Source organism: Aegilops tauschii, chromosome 1 (genome assembly GCF_002575655.3).
Source record: "Aegilops tauschii subsp. strangulata cultivar AL8/78 chromosome 1, Aet v6.0, whole genome shotgun sequence".
In the NCBI taxonomy this organism is placed as follows: Eukaryota; Viridiplantae; Streptophyta; class Magnoliopsida; order Poales; family Poaceae; genus Aegilops; species Aegilops tauschii.
In genome coordinates, this window is record NC_053035.3 from 412,675,066 (window position 1) to 412,695,837 (window position 20,772).

Sequence of the window (20,772 nt, forward strand, 5' to 3'; positions counted from 1 at the left end):
TTGATTTTGAATTTGAATTTGAATCAGTTTCGAACTAACGTGAGATTAGCAACAGTAATCGAGGTGACATGGCATCATTAGTAGAAAGTTACTGTAGCTTAATTTTCCGGGCGTCACAACAAAAGAATACAAAGTCAATATTCATAGAGAAAGTATAGTATATCTCAATGACATTATTCTCTTGAAAGATTGTATCTGACAAAAGGATATGTAAACCTAAGTTTTAAATGGAAGAACTATTACTATATGTTGGTATGCAGAACATAATGAAGGTATCCGTAAGAGTAAGTAAAATGTCATTGTGGGTTGAAAGAAATCTGTGTTGGACTAATCAGGAAAACTTTGCAATCAAGAGGAAGAGCAAGGTGAATTGGACATAAGCTAGACCTATATTTTGTTCAGGGAACATCTTGTTGAGTGAACAGGAATTGAATCGGAGATATTGTTGATGCACATGCTTACGAATAATGTCAGGAACAAATGTCAGGAACAAGATTTGAACAATAATTCAAAACTTGACATTCTTTTTTTGTAGTCTGCTAGGAAAAAGAGGGAGAAGCACTTGTCTTAACAATGTGGTCACCACCACACAAGCCTTTGAGGTCGTAACAGATTGGGCACTGCAAATGCATCAACAAGCAATTTAAGACAAAATAAGATTGGGGTCTGATTGAGAGCACATTGAAGAGTGATACTGGTAATTTACCTCCATTTCATGAACTGGATCAAATTTCATTGGGGTTTCCTTCGAAGCGGGAAGTTGGAGTAGAATGCAAAGATCCAGCGACAGTACCTGTAGACCATGTCGATGGTTAAAGCCGTCGAGATCCAGCAACCGCTGGGGAGGAATGTCAAGTAGCAATCTCAAGAAAGTAGATCTGCAGGATCACAGTGGAAAGGAAGAGGAGGGGAAAAGAGTAGTCAGAGAGAAGTTGAAACGTGTGTGCATTGCGACCCAAAACTAAATGTTTGATAACTAGGGGTGACTGGTTGGGTGCACTTTTGAATAAAAATTTATGTCTGTGCGCGCAAGCAGGTAATTTTCAGAAAGTAGAACGGAAAGAAGTTTCGATGGACATAATTGAATTGATAGCGTAAGTTTTTTACAAACGAACGGGATAGAACACGAACTAAAACAATAGGAGTGAAAATCAAATCAAATGTTAGGGAAGTCATCGCAGTTGGAAGGACGAAATGTGGAAGACATTTTTTTAGAAAGGTATTGAGAGGTTCCCGGAGTTTCAGATCAACAAGGATTGCATTGTCTAATCGACAGATAGATATTTGACAGACGATGTCATGTATTGTACAACAATGAAAAACATGCAAAAAGGGTGTATGGATATTCATTGCAATGGACAGAAGTGCATGAACTGATGAGTATGAATCACGTAAAGGAAATAAATTGAATAGAAGCAAAAGCAATAGAGAATGTAGACGGTTAAAGGATTGTAAGGAAAAACACATGTGAGGCAAATGAGAAGAGTATGGACATGTTGAACTGCAAGAAGGGGGCGAAGTAAGAAGAAGATGGACAATGTGATGAACTCCTGTAACAGGGTATGTAACAGAACGGGGGATGCAGCATATGGACAGGTAGAAAAATGTATAACAACTTCAGACAAAAGTATTTGTACAGAATAAATGTGTATATTGTCTCGTATTCAGAGGATTACGAATTTGCATCCGTTTTTCAATAAATTTCCGCCACAACAACTTCTCATATCACGACGTAGATCGACCGCAGGTGCATGCCTCTACAAATCTTCCAGGGGAGGGGGAGGGGGTGATTCATGTTGGAAATATGCCCTAGAGGCAATAATAAATTGGTTATTATTATATTTCCTTGTTCATGATAATCGTTTATTATCCATGCTAGAATTGTATTGATAGGGAACTCAGATACATGTGTGGATACATAGACAACACCATGTCCCTAGTAAGCCTCTAGTTGACTAGCTCGTTGATCAATAGATGGTTACGGTTTCCTGACCATGGACATTGGATGTCGTTGATAACGGGATCACATCATTAGGAGAATGATGTGATGGACAAGACCCAATCCTAAGCCTAGCACAAGATCGTGTAGTTCGTTTGCTAAGAGCTTTTCTAATGTCAAGTATCATTTCCTTAGACCATGCGATTGTGCAACTCCCGGATACCGTAGGAATGCTTTGGGTGTACCAAACGTCACAACGTAACTGGGTGGCTATAAAGGTGCACTACAGGTATCTCCGAAAGTGTCTGTTGGTTTGGCACGAATCGAGACTGGGATTTGTCACTCCGTGTAAACGGAGAGGTATCTCTGGGCCCACTCGGTAGGACATCATCATAATGTGCACAATGTGACCAAGGAGTTGATCACAGGATGATGTGTTACGGAACGAGTAAAGAGAATTGCCAGTAACGAGACTGAACAAGGTATCAGGATACTGACGATCGAATCTCAGGCAATGCATACACTGTGTATGAGTAGAGGAGGCACTTTTTTGGGAACTGATAAGCAAGACATTGCAAATTTTTTTGGAGTGGGTGTTTGGAATATACAAAGAATTTGGAGGAAAGCAATGAAGCAAATTAGAGAAGGCCTAGAGGTGGATGTTTCTAATAAAAAAAGGAAATTCTGGAAGAAAGCCTAAGGACATTAACCTAGAAAAAATCCTAACGATCCCATTAAACAAAAGGTCTACCATTAGGTCACTTGCCTGGCAACTGGGATGTAGCCCTACCACACTTCATAGAAAGTTCATGTTAAACTTGATAAGGAGGCATACAAACTATGTGAAGCCAGCTCTAAAGGACAAGAATAAGAAAGATAGGATGAAATTTTGTTTGTCGATGCTTGATGAGGCTACAACAGCAACTGCAAGGCCTAAGTTCAAGACTATGCATATGTTGTCCATATCGACGAAAAGTGGTTTAACATGACAAAGAAGAATAAAACATATTATCTGCTGGATGGGGAGGAAGAGCCTACGAGGCTTTATACATGGCAACTGTATTGGCAAGGTGATGTTCCTAATGGCCGTTGCTAGGCCAAGGTGGGACAGTGAAGGAAACGTGACCTTCTCTGGGAAAATCGGTATCTGGCCATTCGTGAAAGAAGTTCCTGCTCAAAGGAGAAGTGACAACAGGTCCAAAGGTACAATAGAGACAAAATCAATAAAGGTCGACAGAAAAGTGATGAGGGAGTTCCTGATAGAGAAGGTCTTGCCAGCGATACAAGCTATTTGGCCCGAAAGTGATGCTGGACAGACCATCTATATTCAGCAGGATAATGCTAAGCCCCATATCTTGCCAGATGACCCAGAATTTCTAGAAGCCGTCGCAAAAACTGGACTTGACATCAGAATAATACAACAACCTGCCAACAGTCCTGATTTGAATGTGCTTGACCTTGGGTTTTTCAACTCGCTTCCTTGACAGATTGTCTGAGTCCTAAAACACTAGAAGACCTTATTAAGGGTGTTTTGGAGGAATTTGAAGGCTACGAGGTTTACAAGCTCAACAGAATTTTCCTAACTCTGCAGACATGCATGATTGAGATCCTGAACCATGCAGGGGGCAATGGGTATAAAATACCCCATGTGAACAAACAAAGGCTTGAGGGTCTTGGGCAGTTACCTCCGAGACTATCATGCCCTCCAGAGGTGTATGCAAATGCCCTACACAACTTAGGGCTAATGGAGAGGGTTCAGTGATGAGGCCTGTGCTGCTTGATGATTGAGATGAGTCTGTGATGCCAGTGATGATGCTTGTGATGAGGCTGTGATGCCAGTGATGATGCTTGTGATGAGGTTGTGATGCCAGTGATGATGCTTGTGATGCTTTTGATGAGGCTGTGATGCCAGTGATGATGCTTGTGATGCTAGTGATGATGCTTGTGATGCTTGCGATGAGGCTGTGATGCCAGTGATGATGCTTGTGATGAGGCTGTGATGCCAGTGATGATACTTGTGATGAGGCTGTGATGCCAGTGATGATGCTTGTGATGAGCCTGTGATGCTAGTGATGATGCTTGCGATGAGGTTGTGATGATTTTCATGTCTGCAATAATCCATATTTTAGTACTCCATTTGTATGTTGGAGTATGTTGGAGTATGTCTAACTCCACTTGTATGTGTAACTCCATTTAATTTTGCACTTTTACTCCAAGTATTTTTACTCCATGTATTTTTTACTCCATACTCCATTTGTATGATCATTCTCTGCTAGGAGAGTAGTAGGAGAGGAGTATGTGTCATAATCCATAATCCTTTAGTTTTAATTAATTAAAGAAAAGCACGTATTGTTGTTGCTGCTGTTAAAGGAAAGGACTAGGAGAGGAATATGAGAGGAAAGGAGTGGAATAGAAGAGGAGAGGAGTGGAAAAGGACCTGTTGTTGTTGCTGCTGTTAAAAAAATCACTACTGCTACTCCTGAGAGCAATTCCTACACCAGTAGAGAAAGTTTACCCCTAGGAGTATACTGGAAAAGTTTACTCCAGCAGACAAAGAGAAGAGAAGAGAGAAAAGATTCATTTATTTTTAAGAGTACCGATGCAAGCAGTAGAGTACACAAAACCTTCATTAAAGGAGTACTCCAATTCATCTTTAAAAAAGTTTATGCATGCATTAAAGGAACAGTTTCAGTTATTTTAATTAACTGGAAAGTTTCAGCTAATTTTTTAAAAGGAAAAGTTGAGTTAATTTTAATTAAAAGAAGAGAAGAGAAGAGAATAGCAGAGCAAGCAATGCTACTGCTCCAAGCTAATCTGACTGCAAATCAGAAATTACTGCAACCAGCTCCATGAAAAGAAGTACTCCAAGCAGGCTACTCCAAGCAGTACTACACCAAGTAATGTCACTTCAAGTAGTAATGTCACCAACTAATCTCTACTGGTGTCACTTGAAGCAGTAATCTCTTCAGTTAACTATAGTTACAAATACTGCAAGCTACTGGTGTCACTAATCTCTTCAGTTAATTGTAGCTACAAATACTGCAAGCTACTGCCAATGACCAAGTACTAACACCAAGCTACACCAAGTACTGTACGAGTACCATTTAACTACCCCAATAAGAACTACTGGATCATTGAACTACTCCACGGTGCAGTAATATAAATTCAGTTAAATTTAATTAATGGAAAAGATTCACCTAGCAAGGTTTATTGACAGGAATAAACACTAGCAATATTGACATGGAGTAGTTTATTTGACAGGAGTAAACAGTAACAGTAGCACAAGATTGTTGTAAGAACTTGCACAGTAAGAGCAGAAATGACAGTAAGATAAGGTACTGAACTGTTTCAGTCAGGGCCTCAGGGGTGTGCCTCCTACAGCACTTAATCAATAGGACAAATGCATCGAACCAAAGAGGAAGTTCTCTTCCAAACAGAATCATTGGTGCTAACACTAATACTCCATAGGAGTATAATCTGGAAAACACACATAAAGCTAAATGACAAAAACACCACAATCTTGAGTTTACGCTGGATCTATGTGCATGGATTTATATGAATAAATATAAAATTTTAAATAAGAGAGGTGTGGCTTCCCGACAATTGGGGCACCTTGTTTCTAAAACTATCCACAGTGAAAATAATATAAGTGGTAACATCACACTTATCTAAACAAAATAGATGATGTGGCATGTAATTAATAAAAAAAGAGGCATGTGATAACATAGCTAGTTACTGTAACATCACACATATTAAGAAAGATGAGTCTAGAACGTAATAAATGAAGTGATGCATGGCACAACACATATGTTACTACCCACTGTGGAGGTAGTAATGTAGACTAGTAACACCTCACTGTGACTAGTCTAAGTGGGCGCACTCGAACGCTGTTCGTGGAATACAGGAGGACAGATTTGACCGGTCCGACTGGACTGTTGTTCGTTATTTGCGAAGGAACCAACGTTTTACACAGTACGCAGAACGTCATGTAGACCAAGTTCATTGTAGGGTTCCAAAAATTGTTTCCACGATTATTGTGAATGTAGCATCCCGCGTGTATGGTTGTGCACAGTACGCCTGTACACTGATAATGGCAGCTTTGAAGAGCAACGTCCACACCGCATCCCTATCGCAATTACTCCTCTGTTTCTCAAATAAAAATGATCCATTACCTGCCAAGAAAATATACACATCCACCGGTCCATGCAATGCATGCATCCAAGTCCACATCTCAATCGTCGCATACACCAAAACCGAGCACACCTACCGGCGGCGCGTCACGTCTCGGCCGTTCACCTCGCCACCGGCGCCGGCTCTACCTCCGGCCGGTAGACGCACGTCCGAGGCGGAGCCGACGGCGTCGACGGCCCTCTTGGACATACAGCCCATCAGCAAGCCGCTGCCGTTGCCTCGTCTCCTCCGGTTGATCTTTCCTCCTGCCGCCGTGTGTCGCGTCGTCTCTCCGTCGCCGTCGTTGAAGTAATAGTGGCATCCCGAGGCCGCGCTGGAGAAGTTGCCGGACGCGGCGCCTTCCGCGGTGACCACGCTCCACACCACGCTCGCCTCGCTCGGCGGGCACACGCTCTCGAGATCGCCGGAGTCGCGCCTCCTGCTTGGTGTCTCGGGGCTTCCTCTGGCACCGCCGCCTGCACTTGCAGTTGCGGCACCACCCCACGCCGTGCTTCCCGCGACGATTGTAATGGCAGAGCCTTGGCCTGCCTGGTGAAACATGTCCAACGATTCCCGCCGGAGCCGGTCGTTGTACTTGTACGACGCGTTGGCTGCCGGATCCAGCATCCTCATGGACAATTCGCCGGAGTTTGCAGCTCGTCTGTGCGTAGCTTCCGCGACCAGCAGGGTAAGTGGTGCGTCGCCGTCGTCGGCCCTCTTGCCAGACATCACCCTCGCCGTGGTGCCGTCCTCCACGGCGGTCTGCTTGCTCGTCATTCTTGGCAGCGCCGCATCCGCTTCGGGACTGCGTTTCTGGCCACCGTGAACGGAGCCGGCCTCCAATTCATGGCGGCTCGGGTCGTCGGTGCTCATCGACTCCTCGCCGTCGCCCCAGGCGCAGGCACGCCCTGCCATGCCGAGAAGCCAACGCCGCAGGTGAGACGACGACGGGCGTGCCTTTCTTCCGGTCTCATCACTCTCTGTCCTGGAATCCGGTTCCGGCTTGCTCTCAACGGGCGAGGGGGGTGCGATAGCCGGACGGTTAGGCAGAAGCGCAGAGCGGCTGTTCCAGCTGGCCTCCGACGAGCTGGTGGCAGCCGTCGGCGTCGGGGCAGACCCGTCGTGCTGCCATGTCTTGAACGCGGACGAGAACGACGACGAAGAGCGGTCGCACCACAAAGCCTCCTCGGCGGCGAGGGCGCCGTTGAAGTAGCGCTCGGCGGTGAAGACACCGAGCTCCTCCTCGCCCAGCTCGGACTCGTCGTCGGCGTGCCAGCCACTAATCCGCGACGCCGGCGGCGGTGCTGCTCTGCGTCCGTCCATGCTCTGCTCGGCCCAGCTTCTCACGCCACAAATTTTCCTGTGACGAGTGTGTGTGTGGTGACCGGTGAGTGGAGCGAGCCTACACGGACCACGGAGGATATGCGCGCTTTGCTAAGGCTCCATCTCCATCGGGGTACACCAAGCCGGCCCTAAATGTTGGGACCGTGATGTCCGGACATTTTGTGCATTGTGCCGTGAACGTCCATAAATGCTTATGCACGTCCGAATTCTTGCAAACGGACACCGAATTAGAGATTTATGGGCGTCCGAACCTCCGCCACGTAGCCACGTAGGACTCTCACACCTTCGGCTCACCCAAAATTCCACTTGGAGCCATGTTTTTCTTGGCCCCCCACGTGTTCTGTATCCGCTCCCTCCAAGATCGATGTACCATCCTCCCAAAATTCCATCTATTTTATTTGAAAACTTAATGAATATTTATATTTGAACTATTGTTGCATTTGAATTTTTGCACTATTTGAAGAATTATTTATGCTATATATGGGTGTGGCAGACATAGGAAAAAAAACATTGGCAAACGGAGCCAGATGTTTGGTGCACGGTGTTGGGTGGCCAGCTCATGTATCCGAATCCGCGGATGCGTCCACAAACGTTTAGTGTGTCCTCGCTGTTGGAGATGCCCTGAGCCAGGAATCTTCAAGTTATTCACAAGTAGCTTTCCCATCATCACAATAAAGACTAAGGAGATTATTCTATGGGTGAAATTAATAGTGTGTTTGGTTTGGGGACCAAGAAATGTAATGTGATGGTTTCATTTCAAAGGAACTGATCGGTTCTATTTCTGTGTTTGGTAGAGGTAGAAGCGAATGGGTCGATTCTGTTCCTGTGTTTGGAGAGATATAGTGAGAAGAATATGTTGAGCTGACTGGACATGCTGGTCCATTTTAGAGAAGTATTGCTAGATTTAAGCTATATGGACATGTTCTTTCCATTGTAAACCAAGCTTGGTGCAAATAAGCTTATTGATTCCGAGAGAAGAAAATTTAATATGATGAAGCATGAACCTTGCATTGTTAAGGGATGGTGGTGAAGGCCAAACCCTTGTAGGAATTCCGCATGGTGGATGTAGCATGCACCGATGGGCTCCTCTCCTTGCCGCGTGGCTCGATGGAGGAAGGGGAGAGAAGGGGAGAAGGCCAATTGGATCTAGAGGAAGAAGAGGGGATGGACTAGGGGGTTGTTGGATCACGGGAGAGGCTGGCGTCGATATCGAGGAAGGGTCGAAGTGGTGGAAGGCTACCGGGGCTGGAGGGGGCGAGCGAAGTGAGAGGAGAGGACTTGTGCAAAAAATATACTGAAGCATTCTGTTGGCCAATACGAGAATGCTCTTGTAATAGAGTTGAGAAAGGGAATATTGCTATTTTCAATTCTTCAACTCAACCATACCTTGTATGACACACTTTGACATGCAACCAGACTTCGAGTTTCTCCGAGGTGGCCCCGCAGGCGGCTCGGTTCGGACCAACACTTAGAGAAGCACTGGCCCGGGGGGGGCTAAATAAAGATGACCCTCGGGAGCGCGACTCCCTAGGGAAAAGAAATAGGTGGTAGGCAAATGGTAAGACCAAGGTTGGGCCTTGCTGGAGGAGTTTTATTCAAAGCGAACTGTCAAGGGGGTCCCATAAATCACCCAACCGCGTAAGGGACGCAAAATCAAGGAACATAACACCGGTATGACGGAAACTAGGGCGGCAAGAGTGGAACAAAACACCAGGCATAAGGCCGAGCCTTCCACCCTTTACCAAGTATATAGATGCATTAATAAAATAAGAGATATTGTGATATCCCAACATAAACATAATCCAACATGGAGCAATCTTCATCTTCACCTGCAACTAGCAACGCTATAAGAGGGGCTGAGCAAAGCGGTAACATAGCCAAACAACGGTTTGCTAGGAAGGGTGACAAAGGTTAGAGGTTCATGGCAATTTGGGAGGCTGGAGGAGCAAGTGATAGGTAGCGCAGCATAGCGATAGAACGAAGCAACTAGCATAGCAATGATAGTAATGAGATCCAAGGTGACGGTCATCTTGCCTGAAATCCCGCTAGGAAGAAGAACGAGTCCATGAAGAAGATGAAGCCACGAAGACGAACGAATCCTCACGATCGCAACGAACACGGGAACTATCGAGAAGAAGCACACAACAAGGTAAACACACCACACATAACAAGGCATGATGCTCAACCAAGTATGATGCATGACAAGGCTACATGAAGCTACTCATGGCAAGAGATGATGCATACAAGAGCAACACATCAAAGCAAGTTTAAATGAGGCCGGAAACAACATATAACAAATCCGGTAAGTCCTCATATGCAAATTTCGAAATTGGTCCAGATCTGAATAAACCTTATGTTCAAGTTGTTAAACAGCAAGTTAAGATGCACCAAAACAATCTACACGAAATTCTAGTCAAGTTACATATAAAGTTCATTAGATTCGGAGCTACGACCTAGAAGTTATGAGCAAAACAAGTTAAACATGGCATTGATGCAAAATGCATACAAACATCAAGCAAACACCTCGAAACAAGGATGCAACATGATAATATGAAACTACATGCAAAACTAAGCAAGTTTCATATAGAGCATGCTCAAAACGGAGCAACGGTGCAACACATACACTCCAAACAAGATATAGCAACAATCTGTCCAAAACAGCAACTAGGCATTTAGCAAGCATCAAAACAATATGCTACAACAACTCAACATGAAAATAAAAGGCATGGACATGATGTACAGGTAAAGCATGACAAAACATGAACACTAAGCTATCTCCATAAATCACTAGAACATGCTCAAAAGGACATGGCAAGATTGCAAATAATAACAGTTTCACAGACTTGCCAGAAATTACTGGACATGACAGAAATAATATCAGGTTGCAAAGTTTAGAGCTACCAAACAACATGCTACAGGAACAGATCATAGCAAACAAAGGCATGGAAAGAATCTACTAATTGCATAGAACAAAAGTCCCTTACTGAACATGAGCCTAAAAGGCAGAGACGATATGATGACACCCATGTAAACATAGCAAGTTACATAAACAGATTCAGACTTCGAAGAAAAACAGAGCATGGCAGGAATAACGATAAGTAGGCATGTTGGTGAGCTTGAACCACTCACCACAGAGCATTACATGGCATGGCAAGGTAACCAGCAGTAAGAAGGCATAATTATGAAGCTAAGCATGGCAATAGCATAGTCATAGGGTGCATGGATCACTAGTCACAACCATGGCAAAATTGATTAACATGTAAACAATCTGCCAGGAACATTTTATAGTAAAAGTAGAGCAAGATTACAACAATCTACAGTAGGCTATAAATGCAAACAAGGGCATGGATGGATAGAACATAACATGTGTAACAAAACATCCTTAGTGAACATCTCCAGATTATGCATAGAATGACTTGTAGCAGCAGGTTTACATGGCAACAAAATATAACAGACTCAGACTTCGTAGAAATTACTAAGTCACAGAAATCAGCAACATCATGGAGGCTACTTTGCATACTTGTGCTAGTCACCACAGATATCCTAAAAATACAAGACTAGCACCTATGTAAAGATGGCATGATTTAGTTCAAAACACATGTAGAGCTCATGCTCATAAGATGCACCCACAAAATGCAATGAAAAAGACAAATCACCAAGTTTTGATAACAAACAGCAGTTAACATCATATAACACTCTTGCAACGATGATTAGGGCATCAAGATGATCTCAAGCGAGCATGGCACAATGGAATAAAATGAAGAGTATCTCATGACGAACATGTAGATATATTACACGCGCAAAACGGAGCAGTACACCTGGAAATATGATGCAATGAACATGGCAACAAAATGTTAAAAATTTCGGGACTTGGAGAAAATTCGAGGGGGGGGGGAAGTCAACCTGCGGATCTGGATCTGGCGCGGAGAACGAGGCAGGCGGCGGCTCGCCGGAGGACGGCGGCAGAGGCGCGGGCCGGCGCGGTTCCGGCGCGGCGGCGCGGAAGCCGAGGTGACGGCGACCGTCGGCGGAGGAGGCGAAGGCGGTGGGGACGCGGAGGGAGAGGTGCGGCGCTCCGGCGCGGCAAGACGGCGGCGGAGGGCGGCGAACTCCCGGCAGACGGCGGCGGGGCTAGAGCACGCCGGCGGCGGCGGGCGGACGGGGCTCGGGCGGCGTGGAGGACGAGCGCGGGCGGCGCGGGATCTGGAGGGGCACGGTCGGCGGCGACGGATGCGTGCCCGGCGAGGCTCCGGCGGCGGGGTCCGGCGACCGGCGACGGAGGGCGGAGGCGGCGGCGCACGGCACGGCGGCGGGCACCTCGGGCGAGCGGTGGCGGAGTACGGCGAAGGGCGGCGGCGCGCGGGCTCGTCCGGGCCCCGATGGGCTCGGGCGGGCTGGCGATGGGCTTGGCGGGCCCTGGCGGCGGCGCGCGGTGGAAGACGGCGACGGGGTGACGTGGCGCGCTATGGTTGGCCGGGGCGGCGGCTGGACATGTCCGGCGACGAAGGGGATCTGTCCGGTGGCGTGAGGAGGAAGGGGACTAGGGTTTCATTAGCGAAAATGGAAGGGGAGGGCCTATTTATAGATAAAGGGAGTTAGGAGAGTCCAAACGAGGTGCGGTTTTTGCCCACACGATCATGATCGAACGACCGAGAGCATGGAAGGGGTTTGGATGGGCTAGTGGGCTGTGGTGGAGGGGTGCTGGGCTGCAAAGAGAGAGGGGTTTCGGGCTACGCGGTTAACCGTTGGGGCATCAAACGACCTCCAAATGGAACGAAATTTGACGGGCGGTCTGTCGGTGCTATACCAAGGCCACTCGGCAAATCTCGGGCCATTCCGAGAACGTTTTTCTCCCGCACACGAAACAAGGACTGAGAGGGGCGACGGGCGCATGCGAGAGTGTCGGGGCTCAGAACGGACAACGGAGAGAACCGGCGGGACCCGAACGGATGCAAGTTTTGAAAAACATGCAGATGAAATGCAGAAGATGACATGGCAAAATGCAACACGCAAGCAGCTGACATGGCAAGGACGGCGAATAACTGAAAGACACCTGGCGCATCGAATCCGGGGCGTTACAATAACACAAAAGATGTATTGTGATCGGAAGTTAATATAAAAGGAAGGGATAAAAGAAACATATGAAATAACCGAAGATGTGCTAACTGAGGAAGAAAAAGGATGGAGAAAATATATTGTGTACCATGTATATTTCAGCAAGGAAGAGTTTGAAGTTAATTATTTATGGCATCACTCTGAGTTCATAGGTATTCTTTGTAGGCATGTGTTATGTGTGCTCACTCACAAGAAAATCAAGGAGGTTCCTCAACAATACATCCTTGATTGATGGAAAAATGTGAAAAGAAAATATAACTTTATCATATGCACGTATGGCAGCATGGAAGCATTCCTATTGCAAAACAGTTTGATAGATCGTGCAATCCTTTCTACTCAGCTGCAGAGATAGGCGTCATGTCATGTCAGAAGATTCATGCAATTCCTTGCTTGGAGATCTCCGCACCTTGAAAACCCAGTACTCTACCAACTCAAGCTCTGAAAATAAAACGGAGGATGGTACATAAGAAGATCAATCATGGGAAGATGCACCTTCTAATGGTAAGAAAACAAGTAAAACCACACTAGATGTTCTATGTGTTTGACGTCCTCCTTCGTTGAGGAAAAAATCTAAGGTTGATAAGTTTATTTGTTGAGCAAATGCAAAGAAGAAGAAAATTGAACAATGGGAGAAGGAAATGACTACATAGAAGGAGAAGAAGGAAGTTGAATAGAAAGTATTGTTCTCTATATTACACTCTTCTTTTGCAAAAATAAGAACAAAAATTTATGCATTTGAGTTCACTAAATTTGGTCGTACAGAGTTGTTGAGGTAACTATCTTTCAAAATAAAAGCCATGAAAAATCGTAGTTCGTTTGCCCGTCTAATCCATCTGCAGGAAAGGGCCAAACGGCACATCCCCGTGGTGTGTCAAGACCACTATGTGCCACACCCAGGCTAATAGAGCACCGATGCAGACAGGAGATCCCGACTGGGCCTGCCCATTAGCACGCACCACAGAGCACGTCACTGTACCAAGGGGTTTGTACTGTAGCACTGCTTTCTGTTACTCTAGAGCAGGTTACCGTAGCGAGTGGTTCGAAAGAATCCTTCCAAATTTTGAAATAAAAAAAATCCAATTTTTGATCAATTTTAGAAAATGCAAACAATTTTTGAAAAATCTAACAGTTTTTTAAAAAGAACAATTTTAAAATTCCGAACATTTTGGAAAATATGAGCACATTTTGAAAATTAGGAAAAACTTTAAAATAATTATAAACATTTTTTGGAAATTCGAACTATTTATGAAAAAATATGAACACTTTTTGGAAATCTAAAAAAATTGGAAACCATTTTTTTTAATCCTATATAGTTTTCAAAGATATTGAATATTTTATAAAAAATTTGAATTGTTTGAAAAATAAAAAAAATACACAGAAAACAAGTAGAACGAAAAAAAATAACAAACAAAATCTTAAAAACCAGGAGGGAACCAGAATAGAAAACCCAACAAATCAGTAAAAAAAGCAAAATAAAAAACCGAATAAAAGCCTTGTTTTAGCAAAAACCGAATAAATCCGGACAGAATGTGTCAGAAGTTTACTAAAATCAGAAGGCTATGCTAGCCTTAAATGGGCTGGCCTACTCTGCTTGCGTCCGTTGTTACACCTGCAATTTAACGCATGGCGATTCTTATATGGCGCCTTAAGCTCCCTTTACAGGCGAACTCGCTAACTGGCGCATACTCCCCCCTACGCCATGGGCTGGCCCATCTACACCTTTTTTTTCTACTATTAAACTTCAAAAAATATGCGTCCGTCGCGACTCGGACTCAAGAACACTACGCAATGTGCACACAGTCATAACCATCAGGACGCGTTAGCTATTGTGATATTTATACTTCATTCTACTTCTTTAACACAGCTATAAAACGTTGTGGTTTCTCTGTTTTTGTTTTTTTAGTTTGTTGGCCCATTTTACTTCTGGCCTTTTTTTCTCTCTCTCTTTATTTTTTGATTGTTAAAATATGTGTACTTTTTCTAAAAAATATGAACTTTTCTTAAATCCGCAAACTTTTTTCAAAACTGATGATTTGTTTTTCAAAATTGATGAACTTTTTCAAATTCATTGACCTTTTTCAAAATTGGTGAACTTTTCTCAAATTTCATGATTTTCTTTCAAAACTGATGAACTTCTTTCAAATTTTATGAACTTTTTTGAAATCGATGAACTTTATTTCAAAATTGATGAACCTTTTTCATAATTGATGAACCTTTTTCAAAATAGATGAACTTTTTTAGAAGTTTCTGCACTTCTTTTTAAAATCCCATGAACATTTTTTAATTCATGAACTTTTATTGCGATTTTTTCCTTTCTATTCAAAAATCAACAATTAATCGATCATCTGGTCAACTAGTCAACCATCCAACCAGCTGGAGCGAGCGAGGGAATTTTAGGTCCCTGCGATCGATCGAATATTCGGTCGAAGTTTAGTGGTTAGGAGCTCCCTCCCGTGCGTCATGGCATCTCCTATTTCCCACATACCGTCGTAGATAGTGAGGAAACACGCACCTCCTGGCCGCTGAAGATGCTGAATGGGCCCGCCCATTTACATGATTTAGCTATAGTTTCCTCCCACCGGTTTTGTTTCTTCTAGTTTTGGTAGATTTGCAAAAAAAAAAATTCAATTTTTTTTGCTTTTCCAATTTATCCAATTTGCTAATTTTTTGACTTTAGGATTTTTTTTGCACCTGCAAATGTTTGTTTGAAAATTAGAAATTTTAAAATTCATGATAATTTTTTGAATTGACAAACTTTTTTGAAACTCATGAAAATTTCAAATTCAGCTATATTTTTTGAATTCGTGACCTGTTTTTTAACAGTGAACTTTTTTTATATTCAGTAATTGTTTTGAATTCATGAAAAAATGTCCAATTCATGTTGTTTTTGGAATTTGAAACATTTTTGGACATACGGTTACATTTCTAAATTCATGAAGATTTTTTACATCCAGGAACATCTTTCAAATCGGTGAATATTTTTGGAAATTTGGACATTTTCTCAAATTTGTCAACATTTTTGTAAGTCTTACAACGTTTGTAAACTTGATAAAAAACAATTTTTAAAACTCAACATTTTTTCGAAAGCAAGGATTAACTTTTAGTTCTACGAATATTTTTGAATTAATGAACATATTTTAAATTTCATTTTTTTTAAAATAAACATTAAAAAACTATAGGGAAAATAGGGTCTCTCCCGCCCGTCCGTGGGGGGGGGGGGGGGGGGGGGGGGGCGTTTGCATACTATCCTTGCATTCCTTGCATGGGTTAGGGAATAGGAGCTGCCATGCATCATACAGGAAACACGTGGTGAGTCCACAAATGTTGTGTATCTGTCGCTAAACATCTGATTACCTACGCGGGCTCATAGCGGCCCGTCCCATTAATCACACTACACGGGCTAGCAAGCCAGCCTATTTTGGGAAGGTTCCAAAAGCTTCCTTGCCGGTTTTGGAAGCTTTTGGGTTGGTTTTATTTTCTTTTTTCGGGGTTTTCAGTTTTATGCTCCCTTTGACCCATATTAATTGTCGCTTATTTAGTACGAAGTTGTACTCCTTCCGTCCCAAAATAACTATTTTAAGCTTAGTATAACTTTGTACTAAAAGTTGAGATACTTATTTTGGGACGGAGGGAGTACTAAATTAGCGACAGTTAGTATGGATGGATTAGAGGGAATATTTTGTTATTATTATTCTGCTTCTCATTTTCTTTGTTTTGAAAATTTTACACATTTGAAAAAATTGGTTGAAATTTTGAAAATTGCTCATGTTTCCAAAAAATTTCGCACTTTTAAAAAAGTTCTTGAAATTTTAAAAAATGACCTCATTTGGAAAAATATGTTCGAAATTTTGATACTTGTTCATAGTTTCAAGAGAATTTTAATTTTAAAACTAATCATATTTTCCAAAAATTCAGTTCACATTTTCAAAATTTGTTTGTTTTTGAATTCGTGATTTTTTCAAATTTCATGAACATATTTTTGATCCATGATTTTTTGTTGAAGTTTTTCTGAATCTTACAAACATATTGTGATTTCATTAAAGTTTTTTCTGAATCTTACAAACATATTGTGATTTCATGAACTTTAAAAAAAAGTTATGAACTTTTTTCGAATTCACGATCACTTTTTTTTCAAATTCGCGGACATTTTTTGTATTAGTGTATTTTCGGGAATTCACAAGATTTTATTTACTCCCTTCGTTCCATAATACTTGTAGAAACTTTTTACAACTTAACATTTTTTGGTTTTTTTTGTGCCGTGAAAAGAAATACCAGACCAAACTAAAATTTAAAAAAAAATCTCAAATGGGCTCACACCAGCCAGCCGCTGGACTTGCCCGCCTGCCTGTGCGGCAAAACACGGCTCGGAAAGCGGCGCTGTTCGCTGCCGTTCTCCCACTCTCGCCTGGCCTGACCTGACCTGACCTTATCCACCGCCCCGACGCGACGACTGGCCGCGAGCGACGCAGCCGCATACAGCGCGCGTGAGCCCCCCTTCCCCTCTCCCCACCACCCCGCCCCTGTTCCCCGGAAGCGCGCGAGCTGCCGCCGGAATCAGCAGCCCGCGAAGATGGTGGCCGCCTTCGCCGTCACTCCTTCGTCCTCCATGTGCGTAGCCCCAAATCAAATCAAGTCAAGCTCCCCTCCCTACCTGTTTCTTGCTGATTTTCTTCCTTTTCTTCGCAGATGCGGCGTCTGCATCCCGACGGCGTGCCGTCCGGAGGCGCGGGGCGTAGTGCCGGCGCCGAGGTTCTTCCACAGCCGGAACCAAGGTACATACACTTTTGTTTCCCTTCCACATAGTTACAGTACATTGCAGCGGGCACTCGCGGGCTATGCAAACTTAAGTGTAAAAGATGAGTCAATGTTAGGCCAACAAGGACCTGAGTCAAGCCGGCGATACGCTGAAATAGATCAGGAATGGTCCTTTCTTTGTTGGCCCATAACATATATCGAACTGGTGTGGTGGTTAATGTGGAAACTTCACCGCGAATAGCTTCTAGCAATGCTGAATTGCCGATACTAAACTTTCCTCTTTCTTGTTAATGTTTTTTCTTCTTCTGCATATTTCCTGTCAATGTTTGGAAGACGCCATCAGTCTATCTCTCATGTTGCTGTACCCATCCCCAAATGCGGGCTATGCTATTTGCACATCTTGTGGGTAAAGTGGCTCCGTGGATTAGCGCTTAAAAATCATCATCGTACTTGCTAGGAGGCCACTGATTGCACCGTCTCTTAAAATGTTTTAATGTCCAATGAACTTGCAGGCCTTTGTTATATTGTCATCTTCTAGTTGCTGGCAGGCCATTGTTCGTCATGTGTTCTGTCACCCCTATTGACCTGTTCATGAAGCATAAATGTTTATTTGCTGAACTAATAAGTACTTGCAAAGCTAATCATGTTTTGATTGCAGCGAACAGACGGTCTGCAACAGCTTGGTCCTTGAAGGCCGGCCTATGGGACTCTCTCAAATCTGGGTAAAGTACATTATTTACCCTTTTAAAAATTTGGGTTATGTTTATGTTTAAAAAATATCTAATACTATAACATCTATGTACTATTGTAAAAAAACATTATTTCCAGAGCTTCCCACCTTGATGAAAAGGGTTAAACCATTAAACAAGTGCGGGTTTCCCACATTATCATGGCTGGGACAAAAGGAGGCGAGGATAAAGATTCAGTGACATCTAAGAATTTACATGTTAATCATGAGAACAAACATTGCTATAGTGGGACCCAATCATGGTGGCAGGAAAATGATCCTGCTAAAATTCGAATCTTCTTTTTTCCAGAGCAAGCAGCAGGAGCTCCACCTCTCCATAAAGTAGAAAAACCAGCCGAAAACTGATACAGTGGACTCAACCAGCCTAGCACACTAGGCCCAGAGCTCACACACATCACAGCAAACGCAACACCTGAACACCCACAAACCAATGGACATCTGAGCACGGCCAGAAGAGCACACCATACTGCAACTCTACTGAAAACGTGCTCGCTGCACCACAGAAACCCTATGCCCCTGTTGGGTATGCTAGATCCAGTGTGACTGCCCCAACGAAGAGAGCACGGGATTCCACCCGGGCTTGACAGAAGCATGATAGAACCCCAAATAAAGTGTTGAGGAAAGAAACTCTAACTAGCTATGGACAGGGGTGCGTGGAAGCTTGCTATCCATGTGCCAGAGCCATGAGTTGGTCGCGACATCTTATGGGTTTCACCTCTAGCCTACCCCAACTTGTTTGGGACTAAAGGCCTTGTTGTTGTTGTTGTTGTTGTTAACAAGGGAGTCTCAAAATATTATACTGAGCACCAAGCCTGAAAACTCACAATCTTTCTTGCATGTTACATATCTTTAGAGTATTATCCAATAGTTGCATATCATGCTTCTGAATTTTGTACCTTATGGGGAAAAAACCCAATGCTTTTGCTTCACAGGTTTTTAAAAACTAGCAATAGTACAGAGACAGTAGAGCCACTATCCACAGCACTTGAAGAAGAAGAAATTGTACCTGAGGAATTAGTGCTCCTAGAAAGGACACTACCTGATGGTAGCACAGAACAGATCTTATTTTCTTCAGCTGGTGATATTGATGTATATGATCTCCAGGCCTTATGTGACAAGGTGATCTTTCTTCAAAGCACTTTGATGTTTCGTCCTGCAGTGTTAATGATTTTATCCTACAACAAATCTTTAGTTTTGTAATGTTCATCTCATAGGTAGGATGGCCACGCAGACCTCTGACAAAAATAGCGGCATCCTTAAGAAACAGCTACTTGGTCGCCACACTACATTCAATAACTAGGTCTTCGGAAACAGGTACTTGCATTGTTTAATTGTTACCGGATCTTGTGTGATCCGTGCGAATAAGTTAAACCAGTTTCCTAATCTAAAGATTATTTGCAGAAATTCATTTTTCTAGCTGACGAACATCTTAGTATAGAAGTTGTTTGACAGAGGGAGAAGAGAGGAAGCAACTGATTGGTATGGCGCGGGCAACTTCAGACCATGCGTTCAATGCTACAATCTGGGACGTCCTTGTCGATCCTTCCTATCAGGTGAATTAGCGTAGACTTTTCTGCTTTGTGTTCGAGTCCTCCTTTACTAGCTGTTGTATCAAAGATTCATTTGTAGTGGCTTAGAACTTAATCATTCCAGGGTCAAGGTCTTGGTAAAACACTCATGGAGAAAGTGATCCGCACTCTGCTCCAGAGGGACATCAGCAACATCACACTCTTTGCAGACAGTAAAGGTACAGAATCCGACCCCCACACAACACACAGGAACTTCTTCTGTCAAAAGCATACAAGATTTGCAGGTCCTGTTTAATCCAAGTAGAATTGCTAGATAGAACTGTATTCCTGGGTATACACACATTCTGCAGCGCATCAATAGCATTTTGCTCGGGCGACGTAGCGGGGAAAGTGGATGTTTTGTTCATAGCTGGATGCAGATAATGCGGCACAGTAGTATATACTGTTTCATCAGGCTGCTAACGAATCATTGTTCGCGGTCCTTGATTCCTCTTGATTAATTGCAGTGGTGGACTTCTACAAGAACATGGGGTTCGAAGCCGACCCCCAGGGCATCAAGGGCATGTTCTGGTACCCCAGAGTTTAGCACCGGTGGCGGCCCGGGCACCCGTCTCGTTTCCGCAAGAGCGACGTCCTACGACCGGCACAGTTTGCTCCAGTGCAGAAGAATATTGCCAGGAGCTGAGCTGTGTATAACAGTGACTCAAGGGGTCGATGGCTTGATACGATTTGCAACATCTGGTGCGACCTGCTGTCCCAAGTCGTGTTGGTCTGTATTGTAACAGCTAGGAAAGTAAAGTATCGCTGTTTTCGTACTGCGAAGGAGACGGCCACACCGAACATTGTTATACCGTGGAAGTCAAGAAATTGCTCTTCCAATCAACATGTCCTGGTCCACATCGCGTCGCCGTTCACTCGGTCGGTCCGGCAATCAGTCGGCCTCTCGACTGTTCTTCTCACTAACGTGTGAGATTTTTCGAGCAGCGTCTGTATTCTTTAATGTATGCATATGGGATCGTCTCGTTTCATGTTGGCCATCGTCATCCACTGAAGCTGGAGAGCTGGGTCGTGCCGTGGAAGCTTTTCATCTAGCTGGCCGACAAGCCAAGCCACTCAATGCAGCTGGTGTCACCGGCGGCCAACCTGTGCCGTCAACGACAAGCCTCCGCCGC

General features: G+C 43.8%; 2 protein-coding genes across 2 annotated transcripts; one reads left to right on the forward strand and one right to left on the reverse strand.

The window, feature by feature from the left end:
- Positions 1-6,070: 6,070 nt before the first annotated feature.
- On the reverse strand, positions 6,071-8,304 carry LOC109764126 (uncharacterized). The gene has a single exon (XM_020322970.4). The coding sequence runs from the start codon at positions 7,430-7,432 to the stop codon at positions 6,203-6,205; it is 1,230 nt and encodes a 409-aa protein (XP_020178559.3). The 5' UTR covers positions 7,433-8,304; the 3' UTR covers positions 6,071-6,202.
- An 8,636-nt stretch (positions 8,305-16,940) lies between these two features.
- Positions 16,941-20,483, forward strand: LOC109764125 (serotonin N-acetyltransferase 1, chloroplastic). Its single transcript, XM_020322968.4, has 8 exons — positions 16,941-17,176; positions 17,255-17,340; positions 17,982-18,045; positions 19,004-19,190; positions 19,286-19,385; positions 19,524-19,624; positions 19,725-19,818; positions 20,107-20,483. The coding sequence occupies exons 1-8, from the start codon at positions 17,139-17,141 to the stop codon at positions 20,184-20,186; spliced, it is 750 nt and encodes a 249-aa protein (XP_020178557.1). The 5' UTR covers positions 16,941-17,138; the 3' UTR covers positions 20,187-20,483.
- The last annotated feature ends 289 nt before the right edge of the window (positions 20,484-20,772 follow it).